Below are 17,880 nucleotides of genomic sequence, written 5' to 3' on the forward strand. Positions count from 1 at the left end.
CTTAGGCCATTTTGGCAACATGCTAAAATTACATCACAGTATAGTTCAGTGACATGACAGCTACAGTGGATTTGAGGCTGCCTGTTAACGTGAAACTTTTCCACAATCGGCATCTGAAAATACCAGCAGATTCACACAGCGCTAACGTCTCTGTAGAGGGTGATGGCTGTAAATTTAGATATGTTTGTGCAGGCCCGGCGGCATGGGAGGGCATTGGGGAACATTGCCCCCCCATAGAGACAACCTGGACTGGAAGCTGTTTGTTGTTTTTACCTTAGAATGGCCAACTCGCCGTTATTCCTATATCAATTTGATATAGTAGGAGCTTCCGCACTTCCCATATTTGTGTCCTGTCACTTTTTTCAGCAGTTAAAACTGTTTAATCGGTTGTTAACACGTCGTAACCTGTTTTTCCGAGCCGCCTTCAAACGCAACATGAACGCTGAGACGCTCGCGCTGGGCAGAGCTGCGCAGGTGTGTTAGACTCCTGGCAGCAAACCAGCAAAACGCAGAGAACTTTGCGCAGTTTTCCCCCCACACTAACCGACTGAGTTGAGTAAAGCTGCTGGATGCAGCTAATGTTAGCTAAAAGATGACTAGCTAATATCAATACAGCACGTTAAGCTTGTTAACAAGTACCCTGTAGGCTAGTGATGTTGTCTATTTACAGTTAGTCAATTCAAGTCGATGGCCCCCTATATTTACAGTACACAGGTCAGCAAGTTTGATCAATTTCCCCAACAGTGGCAGCAGCCACCAACAGGCTAACTGAAAGATAGTATTTAACTCTAGACATATTATATAAATTGTTTTTCAATGTGTCGTAGTGTTTATTTTGTATTATTCAATGTTATTTTGAATCCATAATCAGCCACTTAACTCGCATTTGCCTTTGGCCATCCATGTTAATATACCTAAAAAAAAAAAAAATAATAAAATTGGTCTAATTTAACTTGTGAGAGTGAGAACAAAATGTCTGTCTTTAATCAGCTGACACAGACCAATGGTTTCAATTGTATAGGTAATATTTGAAAAATAAATCAAGCTGATGAAAATGTCTAATTATACTCTCACAAAATATCATAGTGCTTTTCTTGTTCCTGCTCTCGGTGAAGGCAGACACATTTTTCTTCTGTCCTGGTTTTTACTCTCATCGCCTTCGCTGGAGCCCCATCAATATGTTGTCTATATGTTGCTGTCATGCATACTGTCTGATAAGGCACAGTAGGAGATATGACTAACGTAACATTTCACAGTTAGTGCCACACTTTAGTTCTCATTTAACTAAAGGGCGGCACCCTCTTGGGCTACAACCTCAGGCTCCTGTCTACCAATGACTGATGTGTTTGTTTTCGACAGACTGTTGTGAAATGTGAATTTCCCCTCTGGGGATTAATAAAGAATATTCATTTTTTATATTCATTCATTGTCAAATTTAGATTTTATTTTTGAAACAAAAGATAAAGATACATACAATGGAAGGAGACCAGTAGAAAATGTACACAGTTAAGCTAATGCCTCAAATTTATATTGCGATAATAAAGATACATATTATTTTGAGGGTTTTTTTAGGTTTAGCAGTTTTATCTGTGAAATATTTATTCTGTAATTTGATGGCTACTCTTCTGCTGATTTTCCAGTTAGTTTTTGTTCATTAAATATTTCTTGGTGTTCTTCTCTGGCTGAAACAAAATGATGAAACACTTTGGAGCAAATATACACAGTATCAGTCCAAAGCTGGAGGCCAGAATAGCAAATATCTCCACAGCCACAGTAAATTTTCCAGGAGAGCTGACATAAGCTGGGATGAAGGTGATCCAGACGGCACAGAATATCAACATGCTGAAGGTTATCATCTTGGCTTCGTTGAAATTATCAGGTAGTTTCCGAGCTAGAACAGCTAACACAAAGCAAAACACAGCCAGCAGGCCGATGTAGCCGAGCACAGCCCAGAAACCAACAGCAGAGCCTAACGCACATTCCAGGATGATCTTCTCCTTGTAGGTGGTCAGATTTTTCACTGGGAAGGGAGGACTCACAACCAACCATATGATACATATTATAACTTGAATAAGTGTGAAAGATACTACAGTCATCCTTTGTTGAAGAGGACCAAACCATTTCATAGCATTACTACCAGGAAGTGTAGCTTTAAAGGCCATTAGAACCACTATAGTTTTCCCAAGAACACAGGAGATACAGAGAACAAATGTGATGCCAAACGCTGTGTGCCGCAGCATGCAGGACCACTCAGAGGGGGCTCCAATGAAAGTTAGTGAAAATAAGAAACACAGAGTCAGAGAGAAGAGCAGCAGGAAGCTCAGCTCAGAGTTGTTGGCTCTGACAATTGGAGTTGCCCTGTGAAAGAAGAAAATCACTGCTGTAATGATGGCCAGACAGGCTCCACTGATGGAAACTACAGCCAGGATGATTGACAGGACTTCTTCATAGGACAGAAACTCCACAGGTTTGGGGAAACAAGCATCTCTTTTTGCATTTGGCCAGAACTCTCTGGGACAAGGGAAGCAATCAGGGGAATCTAAAGAAATGGTGTAGACACATGTGTTAACACTAAATTATTTGAAAATATAAATAAAGAAAATGTAAGGATTTTTACCAGACATGTTGCTAATCTCCCCTTCAGGACATAATATGCAAACATAGCAACAGATGGGCCTGCCTTTCTGCAACACCTTACGAGTTCCTGGAGGACAACTCTCAGAGCAAACAGACACTGGTACCTGTAATTTAGTCAAAGAAACAGAACAATAATTTAACCATATTTTACAAGCATCTTCAGTGTATGAACACTGCATACATTTTTGACAATAGATTCATTACTTGTTTGTAACCATCCATCCAGGTAATATTCCTGTTGATATGAAACTCCTGACCTCTTGGCAGTGAAGCATCATAATATCCCACTGTTACCAGTTCAATAACTCCACTCTCACTTTTCTGCCAGTTTACCAGCTCATAAAAAGCCACAGAATCTCCATTGGGATCAAATGAAACATGGTAGCCATTTTGGGAAAAGTTTACTTTCTTTAGTTCAATAAAAACCTGCAAAATCAGAAAGACACAGGGAGAGAGAGAAAAAATCAATACAAGAAAACCAGTTAAAAACTGATTTACTTTTTACTTAAACTAACCTGTTCAGGCTCTAGACGCATGTGTTTGTCACACTGAGTGGTTCCGTTAGTTTCCTGACACGCTGCATTGTGAATGGCATGTGCTACTGCATAAACAGCCTTATAAACCATGTTAGAAATTCTTAACTGAGACGTGTCAGTGTACGGGCTCTTCAGGGTTTTAATATCTTCAGTTCTGTCACACCTTCCCTTATGTGGATCAGCAGCTAAGGAGAAGAAAAAAGTCTAATAAACATGGAAATACACACAAGAACTCATGCAGGTCAAATTGATAGACATATTACTCTAGGGCTTGTTATCAGTAGTTTTATAAACTAAACATCAGTTAAAATGTGTTACTTTTAACCTATAACTGAGGAGTTATTGGAACCATTATCTACTTTGTCTTTGGCCCTTTGTTGTTCTGTTGATGTATTTGAAACTGAACTTTGGAAAAAAAATACCCTAAAAGATTAGTTACCTATGTAAAGTTCAAAAAATTTGACCTGCTAGAAACAGTCCAAATTAATGTTACTAACAAATTCTTGGGTGAAACTGAGTAAATAGAAAATATTGACAATAATAACAGCTGATGGTTTAAGAAAATGTTGTCATTTCCCATTCAGAGTGAACATATTTTCTGTAAATTAAGTATTAAACTAAAAAACACACAGACAAGAATTTCATACTTTCTGTCAGGCTGCAGTTGAACGCATCCTCCCAGAACTCAGTCAGCACTGATGAAGCTGCCACTTCAGAGGGAGAGAGATCCAGCAGGAAGTCTCTCAGACCTGGGATGACAGATTGCTGGATGGCAACTCCGATGGCTCCTGCACAGAAACTGAAGCTCATCAAGTTTTGTTCGGTTATCCAACCTTCACTTCCGATCCACTGCCGATGTGGGGTAGGTTCTCTGCTCAGCTCCTCTAAGAGGACTTTCATATCACCCCCACCTGCAAATGCCAAAACTACTTTGGCTGTAGATCTGAAAAAAAAAAAAAAAAAAAGTATACAAAAAAATTTAATCAAGGTTCACATAACTATAAGGCACAGTGGCAAAATAAAACATTTTAAAACCTGCGGATGGCGTCAGCTACTTTTTTGATCTTGTTCTTTGGGTCAGTTCGATAGAAAGATTCAATGTACTCCACACAGATCCCCTCTTTGAGTGCTGTGCCAAGGAAAGAAGCCATGCCTTTGTTTCCATAATCTGAGTCTGCATGGACAGCTCCGATCCAAGTCCAGCCAAAGTGTTTCACCAGTTTGGCCATTCCAGCAGCTTGGTAATGGTCACTGGGAATCGTTCTGAAAAATGTCGGGTACTCGTGTTTGTCTGAAAGGCAGGCACAGGTGGCAAAGTGGCTCACCTACAAAAGGAATATCATTTTTAAAATAACAATAATGACTTTAACATTTTCATGTACGTAAATTAGTTTTTAATTAATATACACAACTTACCAGAGGGATTTTAAAGGACCCAATAATTCGTAAGATGCTGATGGAGGGAGTGGATCCAGAGTCTCCAACAGCAGCCACCACCTCTCCAGACTTTGAACAGTTGTTTCCCTGGTAAAACACGGGATCCTGGCCGTTAGAAAGCTGAAATGCCACATGCACAGCAACAGGCACAGAGGCGCAAGTGTCAAATATCTGATAACCCAGTCTAATGCCCGGCAGCAGCTCTGTGCTGTTGTTTATTTCCTCAATAGCAAAGACCATTGTGCGAGAGAAGCGCAGACCCCGGGCGTTGAAGCTGCACAGAATGAAATGAGGAGAGTTCTGATGTTAACGCCGGATAAAAACAAAAGTTCCTAATATTAAGAAAAAAAAAAGAAAAAAAAACAGTCAAAGGTTTGGAACAAAGTTGCAAAACAAGAAATAATTTCACAATTCATAGAGAAATGTTAACTGAAACTACATTAAATTATTAGAACAATTCATTTTACTCAAATCTACTGCTAAGCATTTTTGCATCGTTTTTAACATGCAAAATCACATTCTTAAAAAGATTCATGCACATCTTCATCTAACACACTTTTGTCTTTCCTCTTTACTAACCTCCCTTTGCATATTGGAAGCTCAGGCTTGGTGGTGTAGTTATTGATCACTGTCTGCACTTGGTAGTGAATGAAGAAAGCACCTCCGATAACAAAGTCTGCGTCCACGGAGAACGCAGGTTGACGAGGCGTACCCTGCAGCGAACATTTCACCAATGACGCCTCAGCACTGAAATCAGGGCCAGTCAGGTTATCGATACGCTGATTTCTTTCTTTTACACTGCTGAGAGACCCACCCAGCACAACAACTGTGATCAGCTCAAACAAACTCATCGCTAATCTCAGACCCACCTCCATTCTTCAACCATTTGTTCTCTGGGTGTTTGTGTTCTCATTAACATGTGTTTTATATCAGGTCATTAAAAGGAACATGGGGTCACCTAGGGATCTATGATCACGTCTTAAAGTCACCTATCCTAACGTAAGCCTCTGTGCAACTGGGCTGTCTAACACTGTGTCAAAATTGAAGAAGTTGGCTTAAATGTATGGTACTCATGTATAGGAACTGTGTGATCTGTACTCTAAACTTTGAATACCCTGAGCGAAATCACTACTGAAATCATCCTCAAAGTGGAAAGAGAACCAAAGATTTCCATGCAAATTGACTTTGCATGGAACTGTAAAGTTAAATTTTCTTCAAGTAATGTTTGATATAAAACATTTTCAGAACAATAGAAAGTAGCTTAATTGCTTGTTTGTGCTGTAATATGGCACCATGTTCAAGGAAAGTACATAACATTATAGCGCTCCTTTATTAAGACGAGGATCAAAATCAAATTTTGATTTTGCTCAAGGCTGTGTTCTACGTTTGGGCCATCTGGGGTCGTTGATTGTAACGTAAAATACATGTGACTCAGTTGAAGTCATATGAAAGTATTGGTAAGCCACTTGAAACTTGAAATTGAGGATTGCTGCACTGTGTTTTATGATGTATCCAGTATATCAGTGTACTTACATTAATAATCAGAGACATTTGTTTAGTACATGATTTATTTCTGAAACAAGAAACCAACAGACTGACATGCATTACACTCCCATGATGGAACATGTGTGCATATAAACTACAGCTCCAAACTGTTTACGTAATGCATGACAGCTAAGCTTTTTCAAATAGGTGTAAATAGTTTAAGATATGCAACAACCGGATTAATACTACCTGTATTTTTGTCACATTACTTCCAGGCTTCTTTGGGGTTTAACTTAGTTTTTGTTCATTAAATATTTTTTAGTGTTCTTCTCTGGTTGAAACAAAATAATGAAACATTTTGGAGCAAATATACACAGTATCAGTCCAAAGCTGGAGGCCAGAATAGCAAATATCTCCACAGCCACAGTAAATTTTCCAGGAGAGCTGACATAAGCTGGGATGAAGGTGATCCAGACGGCACAGAATATCAACATGCTGAAGGTTATCATCTTGGCTTCGTTGAAATTATCAGGTAGTTTCCGAGCTAGAACAGCTAACACAAAGCAAAACACAGCCAGCAGGCCGATGTAGCCGAGCACAGCCCAGAAACCAACAGCAGAGCCTAACGCACATTCCAGGATGATCTTCTCCTTGTAGGTGGTCAGATTTTTCACTGGGAAGGGAGGACTCACAACCAACCATATGATACATATTATAACTTGGATAAATGTAAAAGACACTACAGTCATTCTTTGTTGTGGAGGACCAAACCATTTCATAGCATTACTACCAGGAAGTGTAGCTTTAAAGGCCATTAGAACCACTATAGTTTTCCCAAGAACACAGGAGATACAGAGAACAAATGTGATGCCAAACGCTGTGTGCCGCAGCATGCAGGACCACTCAGAGGGGGCTCCAATGAAAGTTAGTGAACATAAGAAACACAGAGTCAGAGAGAAGAGCAGCAAGAAGCTCAGCTCAGAGTTGTTGGCTCTGACAATCGGTGTGGCCCTGTAGTAGAAGAAAATCACTGCTGTGATGATGGCCAGACAGGCTCCACTGATGGAAACTACAGCCAGGATGATTGACAAGATTTCCTCATACGACAGAAACTCCACAGGTTTGGGGAAACAAGCATCTCTCTCTGTATTTGGCCAGAACTCTCTGGGACAAGGGAAGCAATCAGGGGAATCTAAAAACAATCCAGAAACATCTGTTAATCCTCTGTCATTTGGAAATGTCCAGAAAAATACAGAAAGTAATCATACCTGTCATATTACTGATCTCTCCTTCAGGACATGGTATACAGTCGTAGCAGCAGATTGGTTTTCCTTTCTGCAACACTTTACGAGTTCCTGGAGGACAACTCTCTGAGCAAACGGAGACGGGAACCTGTTATCATGTCAAAGGGGAAAAAATAGCTTAACTCTTTTGTAACTGACTTTTACCCACTTTGCATAAACTGCTGGCATTAGATTTATTACTTGTTTTTTTCCATCCATCCAGCTTAAGTCCCTGTTGATACGAAACTCCTGTCCTATAGGCAGTGAAGCATCATAATACCCCACTGTTACTGGCTCCATAACACCTTTCTCACTTTGCTGCCAGTTCACCAGCTCGTAAAAAGCCACAGGATCCCCGTTAGCATCAAATGAAACATGATATCCGTTCTGGGAAAAGTTAACTTTCTTCAGTTCAGTAAAAACCTGAAAAGCGAGAAGGAAACGATGAAAATAGAAATCAACGGCCAGTGAAATGATTTTCTTTAGTATACCAAAACTTTACAATTAGAAAAATAAACCTACATATCTACTTTTTATTTGAACTGACCCGTTTGGGCTCCAAACGCATTTGTTTGTCACACTGAGTGGTTCCACTTGTTTCCTGACACACTGCGTTGTGAATAGCATGAGCTATTGCATATACTGCCTTATAAACCATGTTAGAAACTCTTAGCTGAGATGTTTCAGTGTACGGGCTTTTAAGGGTTTTAATATCTTCTGTTCCATCACATTTTTTCTTATTGACACCTGTCAAAGAGAAACATCCCTGCTGCAATACAGTCTAACGCACAGACAACCTTAACAGAGAAACATTCAAACAAATAAGCAAACATACAACATATTTCTAGATTTATGATGATCATTTGGAGATATGTATGCATAATGCTACAGTTAATATAAAACATATTGTTATGTGTCAATAACAACCCATAATCCATCAATATAACTGACTTTAAAAGCATCTTTCAGAGTAAAACATGAACAGCTTCTGGTTGCTGCTTGTATACAGACTTTCTTTTACTCTTCAATCTTTAAAAATCTTTAGAGTAAAAATCTGAATCAAATCTAAGTTTTTCCTTTTTCTTTTTTTTTTTTTTTGACTAAGGCAGAAGAGCCCATCATTAGTTTGAACAAAAAGAAGTAAAAAAAAATTGTCACTCACTTTAGTCACAAATTCCCAAAACATGTTTCTGCTATAAACACTATACACATTTATTGCCATCATGTTACTGTGACTTATTAATGGTGACATTAAGGATACTAAACATAACATTTCAGTCCTAACAAATTAATTATAGTGGTAACTTCTAATTATTACTTTTATCGAATCAGTATTTTTCTTTTTTGCTAACAAAGATGGAAGAGAGAAAAAAAAGAGTAAATTTTCTCACTTTTGGTGAAGCTGCAGCTGAACGCATCCTGCCAGAACTCAGCCAGCAGTGGAGAGGCAGCCACTTCAGAGGGAGAGAGATCCAGCAGGAAATCTCTCAGACCTGGAATCACAGATTGCTGGATGGCAACTCCGATGGCTCCTGCACAGAAACTGAAGGTCATCAAGTTTGGGTCGGTTGTCCAGCCTTCACTTCCGATCCATTGCCGAGGTGGAGGAGGGTCCAGAGCCAGCTCCTCCAGCAGAAACTTCATGTCACCAGCAGCTACAAAAGCAACAACAACTGTTGCTGTTGACCTGGACAGAGATAAAAATGTGTTCACTCAAAATCACGTAAACTACACAGTGTTTTATAACTGTGCATTTGTATAACCCCTTGTTAAGACACACAGCTGTAATACTATTCAAGTGTTTTGCTGTAGCCACTTTCTACATATATCACACAAAGTAGACTCATCACATGCAATTTCTTGTACTATTTTTAAGGGCACCTAAGAAAAACTATAGATATGGAAACCTGCGAATAGCATCAGCTACTGTCCTGATTTTGTTCCTCGGATCGGTCCGATAGAAGGATTCGATGTATTCCACACAGATCCCCTCTCTGAGTGCCGTCCCAAGAAAAGAGGCCATGCCGTTGTTACCATATTCTGAGTTCGAGTGGACGGCTCCTATCCACGTCCAACCAAAGTTTTTCACCAGCTTGGCCAGCGCATCAGCTTGGTAATGGTCACTGGGGATTGTTCTGAAGAAAGTCGGGAACTGCTTTTTATCTGACAGGCAGGCACAGGTGGCAAAGTGGCTCACCTAAAGCAACAGCAACACAAACAAAATGTAGTTCAGCACAATGCAGGCACATTTTAGTATTTCAGTTGCAGTGGATTTAGACCTTTTACCAGAGGGATGTTGAAAGGCCCTAAAATGCGTGAGATGCTGATGGACGGGGTGGATCCAGAGTCTCCGACAGCAGCCACCACCACTCCAGACTGAGAGCAGTTACCGTCTTCGTAAAACACGGGGTCCTGACCATTTGATAGTTGAAATGCAACATGTGTGGCAACAGGCACAGAGGAGCATGTATCATAGATCTGATAACCCAGTCTGACACCCGGCAGCAGCTCAGAGCTGTTGTTTATCTCCTCGATTGCAAAGATCATTGTGCGAGCAAAGCGGAGATCCCGGGCGCTGAAGCTGCACAGAATAAATCAGGTGAGCATTTAGTGAATTTCATATTAAAATACCAACAACATCAAAAAAAACACTACAAACATAATAATCCAAGTAACACAATCTAATGCTGAGACAGATGCTGATGTTGAAAGAAACTGATTGAAACTCTGATTAACGGAGCTTTGACACATAAAATGAGAAAATACAATACAACTCATGCAGATTTAAACCTAAACTTTTGTGATATTTATCACATTCATGGTGAAATCATTTTAACTTTTTTCCCCCCAAATTTAAAAGCAACTTCACACTAAATATCCCTCCCTTCTTACATGAATGTTAATGTCATGCAGCAAAGATGACAGGCTTTTTTTAAAGGACATTTTTTCTTTTTCAAATTTAAAACAAGTTAAAATAACACAGAAGAAGTTACAACAATGTCTCATTTTGCTTGCTAACCTCCCTGTGCATGTCGCCACCCCAGGCTTGGTGGTGTAGTTGTTAACCACTGCGTTCGTTTGGTAGTGAACCACAAAAGCTCCTCCAATCACAAAGTCTCCCTCAGTGGAGAACGCAGGCAGACGAGGGGAGCCCTGCAAGGAGCATTTCAGCAATGAAGACTCCGTCTCCCCACCGGCACCGGTTAGAGGATGCGTTGGCTGGGTTGTTGGTTGTACATCATTCAGAGACACACCCAACACAACAGCTGGTAGCAGTTCAAATAAACACACTGCTAACCTCAGGCCGACCTCCATGCTTCAAGTGTTTGTTTGTCGTCTTGGAAGTGGGGTTTTTATTGGTCGTTACGCATCACTGACACATCAGGTGACTGTCTTGACGTAAACTGATACACACAAGTCCTTAGAACTTTAAATTTGCTAGATCATAGCCACAAGCAACAATGTATTGTGTAATGTATGTACAGTGTGTGTATATGTGTGAAGTGTAATGGCCTTGTGTGCTTTTTATTCACGTTTTTAACTAAAGCGCCACAGTAAGATGCACAGCAAATCCAGGAGGCCCAGATTAACACTGTCAGATTTGATTTCAACACTTTTAAAGTGTCTGTATGGGTCCACACCAGAAAGTGTTAATTTAACTCTTTTTGGAGAGTTGGTATCTTAACTCTTATAACGTGTCAAATATCAAATCTGCTGGAGTTAATCATTTAACACTTACTGATACTAATTCAGTGTTAGATCTTAATATTAACTCTCACAGAGTACTTCTTTAACTTCTTAAGGGTTATTTGTAATTAATATTAAATAGGTACTTTATTGTGTTGAACTTTTAAAAATTCTTTGGAAAATAAACATTTAATAAAGAGGCAATGATTTTCTCAAATGCATTTATTTCAAAATGTGCACCATAGTTACAAAACATATTACAACGTGGAATAATGTGCATGTTTCACATGTCACTTTTATTCACATATTGCTTTTTAAAAGGTCTAACATATCAGCTGGGCAATACAAAATGCAGTATGCTTAATACATTTTTCTTCAATACAATATGCATGAAATTGTTCAAAGTACAAGGTGGAGAAAGTAAAGCCTGTATCAATGCATGCAGTTCATGTAATATTTGATAGAGTACATTTTCTTTTAACAGATGGATTGCCAGATATGTACAGTACATAACAAGCCAACCTGATATTCAGATCCATCGTTTCTTATCCAGTTTATGTTTCTGTTGATAAGAGACGGTTCCTCTCTGCACTCCACCAGAGAGATGTCCATCACTAACAGATTGTCTTCAGGTTGTTGGGCTGTTCGTGACGTTTGGCCGGAGACACCAACATGCTCCTCTACTGCATCGGACCGTCTTCAGTCTCTGAGTACTACAGCCAGTGTCGGTCTCTGGATCATAACAAACAAAAAACAGAACAATAAGGAATGGAGCGAAGGAATACATTTTTACTACAACTCTAACAACAAGCCTCCATTACAGAAATGTGGAGTTTCAGAAATATTAACACTTACATAATCATTTTTGGGGCTTGAATCTTCGAAGAATCCATGGAGGGATCAGGAGGGGGAGGTTAGGCTGAGACTGGAGATTCATCCGAAACCAGACTGGTTCTAATACAAAAAGGCAATAAGAGGATTAAAACATGCTGCAAAACATATATAAGAAGACACACAGCGGGAATAATGCTCTCAACGTGAAAAAGCCTTTTACATTTTTTCAAAGGAAAAAAATCGATCAGAAAGGTTGCTAAATCTGATCAATATGCATGTAAACGTTCAATATAATGAAAAACATACTCCAGATTATTACGGATCTGTTCAAGTTCGCCAATAATTTGATTAAATGTTAACCGGCTCGATATTTTTCCAACATTTATACTCCGCTAACATTCGGCATGCTAAGCTAAATATGCTAACACCGAGCCGTGTGGCGAACGTGACGTCTGTCATACAGGTTGAGCTCAACTCAAAATAATAGTTATAAACCATCTCAGAAAAAAAGTAACTTACCAAGCGCAGTAAATAACTCAGACATGTGGAGAGTAAATAGTCCTGAAATTACTTGGCTTCTGTCGCTTCGCTTCGGTGGGAATCTGTGATTCTGGGGCGGAGGCAGTGAATGAACTCCTTCAGTGTTAGAGCCGCTGGTGGAGTTCAGAGTTCAGAAGTCAAGAGTTATTGATTCCATTTTAACAACTCTAGATTTAATAGGGAAACACTTTGTTTTAACACCGTATTTTAACTACTAATAATATACACCCCAGACTTACATAAACAGAATGTGACTCTATTAGAGTAAAATTAACTCTGCTTTTGCACAAAGTCTACTAACACCAAAACATTTAACACTTGAATTTGCTGTGTGGCAATGTTAAAGGCTCTAGGCAACATATGTCTGAAAAAGATTGGATCTGAAACCTCTGAGCTGCTGTAACTGGAACTCAGGATGGCTTTTGGCACAGTTGATCATGACACAGTTATTGATAAGGAGGTTGAATAGATTTTAGTTTCCAGCAGGATTTAGCACCTGCTAACACTGCCAAAGGTACCCAGAGTTGCTTCATTGACTGTGGGGCTCCTGTTCTTCATCGGCCAGCAAACTCCACCTGACCTGAACCCCTTAGAAAATCTCTGGGCTGTCAAACAGGAAGCTGAGAGACACCAGAGGAAGATGACCTACGCAGCGCCACCATGCCTCGACGCATTATTGAAGAAATTCATGCCAGAGGAGGCCCATCCAAGTGTTGAGTGAATTAAGATGCAAATACTTTCAGAAGTTTGACATTTGTGTTTAAGATGTCTGTTTTTAATTGGCCCAATGTGATATTCTAGTGATCTAACCCTAAACCTTTAAAATTAGCATTTTGCTTGAACTTTAATGCAATAGTATGTATTTTTTAAATTGCTTTACTTTTTACAAGTCAATATAAACGGAGACAAGATTTTACACTTCAATATTCTTCAATAAAGGAAACAAAACCATTGCAAGCAAAGCATCAAAGTGTACATCACATTACTTGTATAGTTAGTTCTTCCATTAAAAGATTTTATTTTGAAGTCATGCAGCATTTCCTTCAAACATTCTGTCACTGATCATCCATGAATCATCCTGTCATTGAGTCAGTATGATGCATGATGAGTTGGACATTAGCCATGAAAATAAGTAACATATTTCAGGATGTTTTTAATCTTCAAATCCAAATGTTGATAATAACTAAGTACCGTATTCAAGTGAGAATTTACCACCTCAAAATTACTTTTTGTACGATTTATTGCATGATTTATTTTTGAAAGAAGACAACACAAACAACAAAATCTCTCATGCAGCTGATATTTATGATACTTTAAAGCTTTGTGAAATGAAATGAAGGTGGATCAAATGTTTAGCAGCTGCAATAACATTGCTTACTGTACATTTTGATTTCAGTCGACTCATGACATACTACTACTTTTTGTTCATTAAATATTTCTTAGTGTTCTTCTCTGGTTGGAACAAAATGATGAAACATTTTGGAGCAAATATACACAGTATCAGTCCAAAGCTGGAGGCCAGAATAGCAAATATCTCCACAGCCACAGTAAATTTTCCAGGAGAGCTGACATAAGCTGGGATGAAGGTGATCCAGACGGCACAGAATATCAACATGCTGAAGGTTATCATCTTGGCTTCGTTGAAATTATCAGGTAGTTTCCGAGCTAGAACAGCTAACACAAAGCAAAACACAGCTAGCAGGCCGATGTAGCCGAGCACAGCCCAGAAACCAACAGCAGAGCCTAACGCACATTCCAGGATGATCTTCTCCTTGTAGGTGGTCAGATTTTTCACTGGGAAGGGAGGACTCACAACCAACCATATGATACATATTACAACCTGAATAAATGTAAAAGACACTACAGTCATCCTTTGTTGTGGAGGACCAAACCATTTCATAGCATTACTTCCAGGAAGTGTAGCTTTAAAGGCCATTAGAACCACTATAGTTTTGCCAAGAACACAGGAGATACAGAGAACAAATGTGATGCCAAACGCTGTGTGCCGCAGCATGCAGGACCACTCAGAGGGGGCTCCAATGAAAGTTAGTGAACATAAGAAACACAGAGTCAGAGAGAAGAGCAGCAGGAAGCTCAGCTCAGAGTTGTTGGCTCTGACAATTGGTGTGGCCCTGTAGTAGAAGAAAATCACTGCTGTGATGATGGCCAGACAGGCTCCACTGATGGAAACTACAGCCAGGATGATTGACAAGATTTCCTCATACGACAGAAACTCCACAGGTTTGGGGAAACAAGCATCTCTCTCTGTATTTGGCCAGAACTCTCTGGGACAAGGGAAGCAATCAGGGGAATCTAAAAACAATCCAGAAACATCTGTTAATCCTCTGTCATTTGGAAATGTCCAGAAAAATACAGAAAGTAATCATACCTGTCATATTACTGATCTCTCCTTCAGGACATGGTATACAGTCGTAGCAGCAGATTGGTTTTCCTTTCTGCAACACTTTACGAGTTCCTGGAGGACAACTCTCTGAGCAAACGGAGACTGGAACCTGTTATCATGTCAAAGGGGAAAAAATAGCTTAACTCTTTTGTAACTGACTTTTACCCACTTTGCATAAACTGCTGGCATTAGATTTATTACTTGTTTTTTTCCATCCATCCAGCTTAAGTCCCTGTTGATACGAAACTCCTGTCCTATAGGCAGTGAAGCATCATAATACCCCACTGTTACTGGCTCCATAACACCTTTCTCACTTTGCTGCCAGTTCACCAGCTCGTAAAAAGCCACAGGATCCCCGTTAGCATCAAATGAAACGTGATATCCGTTCTGGGAAAAGTTAACTTTCTTCAGTTCAGTAAAAACCTGAAAAGCGAGAAGGAAACGATGAAAATAGAAATCAACGGCCAGTGAAATGATTTTCTTTAGTATACCAAAACTTTACAATTAGAAAAATAAACCTACATATCTACTTTTTATTTGAACTGACCCGTTTGGGCTCCAAACGCATTTGTTTGTCACACTGAGTGGTTCCACTTGTTTCCTGACACACTGCGTTGTGAATAGCATGAGCTATTGCATATACTGCCTTATAAACCATGTTAGAAACTCTTAGCTGAGATGTTTCAGTGTACGGGCTTTTAAGGGTTTTAATATCTTCTGTTCCATCACATTTTTTCTTATTGACACCTGTCAAAGAGAAACATCCCTGCTGCAATACAGTCTAACGCACAGACAACCTTAACAGAGAAACATTCAAACAAATAAGCAAACATACAACATATTTCTAGATTTATGATGATCATTTGGAGATATGTATGCATAATGCTACAGTTAATATAAAACATATTGTTATGTGTCAATAACAACCCATAATCCATCAATATAACTGACTTTAAAAGCATCTTTCAGAGTAAAACATGAACAGCTTCTGGTTGCTGCTTGTATACAGACTTTCTTTTACTCTTCAATCTTTAAAAATCTTTAGAGTAAAAATCTGAATCAAATCTAAAGTTTTTCTTTCTTCTTTTTTTTTGACTAATGCAGAAGAGCCCATCATTAGTTTGAACAAAAAGTAGTAAAATAAATTGTCACTCACTTTAGTCACAAATTCCCAAAACATGTTTCTGCTATAAACACTATACACATTTATTGCCATAATGTTACTGTGACTCATTAATGGTGACATTAAGGATACTAAACATAACATTTCGGTCCTAACAAATTAATTATAGTGGTAACTTCTAATTATTACTTTTATCGAATCAGTATTTTTCTTTTTTGCTAACAAAGATGGATGAGAGAAAAAAAAGAGTAAATTTTCTCACTTTTGGTGAAGCTGCAGCTGAACGCATCCTGCCAGAACTCAGCCAGCAGCGGAGAGGCAGCCACTTCAGAGGGAGAGAGATCCAGCAGGAAATCTCTCAGACCTGGAATCACAGATTGCTGGATGGCAACTCCGATGGCTCCTGCACAGAAACTGAAGCTCATGGAGTTTGGGTCGGTTATCCAGCCTTCACTTCCGATCCATTGCCGAGGTGGAGGAGGGTCCAGAGCCAGCTCCTCCAGCAGAAACTTCATGTCACCAGCAGCTACAAAAGCAACAACAACTGTTGCTGTTGACCTGGACAGAGATAAAAATGTGTTCACTCAAAATCACGTAAACTACACAGTGTTTTATAACTGTGCATTTGTATAACCCCTTGTTAAGACACGCAGCTGTAATACTATTCAAGTGTTTTGCTGTAGCCACTTTCCACATATATCACACAAAGTAGACTCATCACATGCAATTTCTTGTACTATTTTTAAGGGCACCTAAGAAAAACTATAGATATGGAAACCTGCGAATAGCATCAGCTACTGTCCTGATTTTGTTCCTCGGATCGGTCCGATAGAAGGATTCGATGTACTCCACACAGATCCCCTCTCTGAGTGCCGTCCCAAGAAAAGAGGCCATGCCGTTGTTACCATATTCTGAGTTCGAGTGGACGGCTCCTATCCACGTCCAACCAAAGCTTTTCACCAGCTTGGCCAGCGCATCAGCTTGGTAATGGTCACTGGGGATTGTTCTGAAGAAAGTCGGGAACTGCTTTTTATCTGACAGGCAGGCACAGGTGGCAAAGTGGCTCACCTAAAGCAACAGCAACACAAACAAAATGTAGTTCAGCACAATGCAGGCACATTTTAGTATTTCAGTTGCAGTGGATTTAGACCTTTTACCAGAGGGATGTTGAAAGGCCCTAAAATGCGTGAGATGCTGATGGACGGGGTGGATCCAGAGTCTCCAACAGCAGCCACCACCACTCCAGACTGAGAGCAGTTACCGTCTTCATAAAACACGGGGTCCTGACCATTTGATAGTTGAAATGCAACATGTGTGGCAACAGGCACAGAGGAGCATGTATCATAGATCTGATAACCCAGTCTGACACCCGGCAGCAGCTCAGAGCTGTTGTTTATCTCCTCGATTGCAAAGATCATTGTGCGAGCAAAGCGGAGATTCTGGGCGCTGAAGCTGCACAGAATAAATCAGGTGAGCATTTAGTGAATTTCATATTAAAATACCAACAACAACAAAAACACTACAAACATAATCCAAGTAACACAATCTAATGCTGAGACAGATGCTGATGTTGAAAGAAACTGATTGAAACTCTGATTAACGGAGCTTTGACACATAAAATGAGAAAATACAATACAACTCATGCAGATTTAAACCTAAACTTTTGTAATATTTATCACATTCATGGTGAAATCATTTTAACTTTTTTCCCCCAAAATTTAAAAGCAACTTCACACTAAATATCCCTCCCTTCTTACATGAATGTTAATGTCATGCAGCAAAGATGACAGGCTTTTTTAAAGGATATTTTTCCTTTTTCAAATTTAAAACAAGTTAAAATAACACAGGAGAAGTTACAACAATGTCTCATTTTGCTTGCTAACCTCCCTGTGCATGTCGCCACCCCAGGCTTGG

The 17,880-nt window shown here is 39.5% G+C and overlaps 3 protein-coding genes across 7 annotated transcripts; all 3 read right to left on the reverse strand.

Moving 5' to 3' along the window:
* Nucleotides 1-1,640: 1,640 nt before the first annotated feature.
* Nucleotides 1,641-5,104, reverse strand: LOC106913945 (extracellular calcium-sensing receptor-like). The gene is made up of 7 exons (XM_014980402.2): nucleotides 4,590-5,104; nucleotides 4,209-4,498; nucleotides 3,821-4,116; nucleotides 3,153-3,358; nucleotides 2,842-3,063; nucleotides 2,618-2,741; nucleotides 1,641-2,539 (listed from the first exon to the last, which is right to left on the reverse strand). Exons 1-7 carry the CDS (start codon nucleotides 4,848-4,850, stop codon nucleotides 1,641-1,643), a joined length of 2,298 nt encoding a protein of 765 aa, XP_014835888.2. The 5' UTR covers nucleotides 4,851-5,104.
* A 1,159-nt stretch (nucleotides 5,105-6,263) lies between these two features.
* On the reverse strand, nucleotides 6,264-9,944 carry LOC106913973 (extracellular calcium-sensing receptor-like). Its single transcript, XM_088012022.1, has 7 exons — nucleotides 9,665-9,944; nucleotides 9,286-9,575; nucleotides 8,770-9,065; nucleotides 7,926-8,125; nucleotides 7,580-7,801; nucleotides 7,364-7,487; nucleotides 6,264-7,287 (listed from the first exon to the last, which is right to left on the reverse strand). Exons 1-7 carry the CDS (start codon nucleotides 9,923-9,925, stop codon nucleotides 6,389-6,391), a joined length of 2,292 nt encoding a protein of 763 aa, XP_087868148.1. The 5' UTR covers nucleotides 9,926-9,944; the 3' UTR covers nucleotides 6,264-6,388.
* A 3,717-nt stretch (nucleotides 9,945-13,661) lies between these two features.
* LOC148155882 (extracellular calcium-sensing receptor-like) lies at nucleotides 13,662-17,449 on the reverse strand. 5 transcript variants are annotated; one of them, XM_088012019.1, is made up of 8 exons: nucleotides 17,124-17,414; nucleotides 16,745-17,034; nucleotides 16,229-16,524; nucleotides 15,855-15,863; nucleotides 15,391-15,590; nucleotides 15,045-15,266; nucleotides 14,829-14,952; nucleotides 13,662-14,752 (listed from the first exon to the last, which is right to left on the reverse strand). In XM_088012019.1, the coding sequence occupies exons 1-8, from the start codon at nucleotides 17,382-17,384 to the stop codon at nucleotides 13,854-13,856; spliced, it is 2,301 nt and encodes a 766-aa protein (XP_087868145.1). In that variant the 5' UTR covers nucleotides 17,385-17,414; the 3' UTR covers nucleotides 13,662-13,853. The 5 variants fall into 5 exon arrangements, with proteins under 5 accessions (XP_087868145.1, XP_087868142.1, XP_087868143.1 ...); XM_088012016.1 differs by lacking the exon at nucleotides 15,855-15,863 and having other exon boundaries at nucleotides 17,124-17,449; XM_088012017.1 differs by lacking the exon at nucleotides 15,855-15,863 and having other exon boundaries at nucleotides 15,391-15,619; nucleotides 16,240-16,524.
* Nucleotides 17,450-17,880: the final 431 nt, after the last annotated feature.

This window comes from Poecilia mexicana, unplaced genomic scaffold (assembly GCF_051168715.1).
Source record: "Poecilia mexicana isolate PSO_F unplaced genomic scaffold, ASM5116871v1 scaffold_13, whole genome shotgun sequence".
NCBI classification, from domain to species: Eukaryota; Metazoa; Chordata; class Actinopteri; order Cyprinodontiformes; family Poeciliidae; genus Poecilia; species Poecilia mexicana.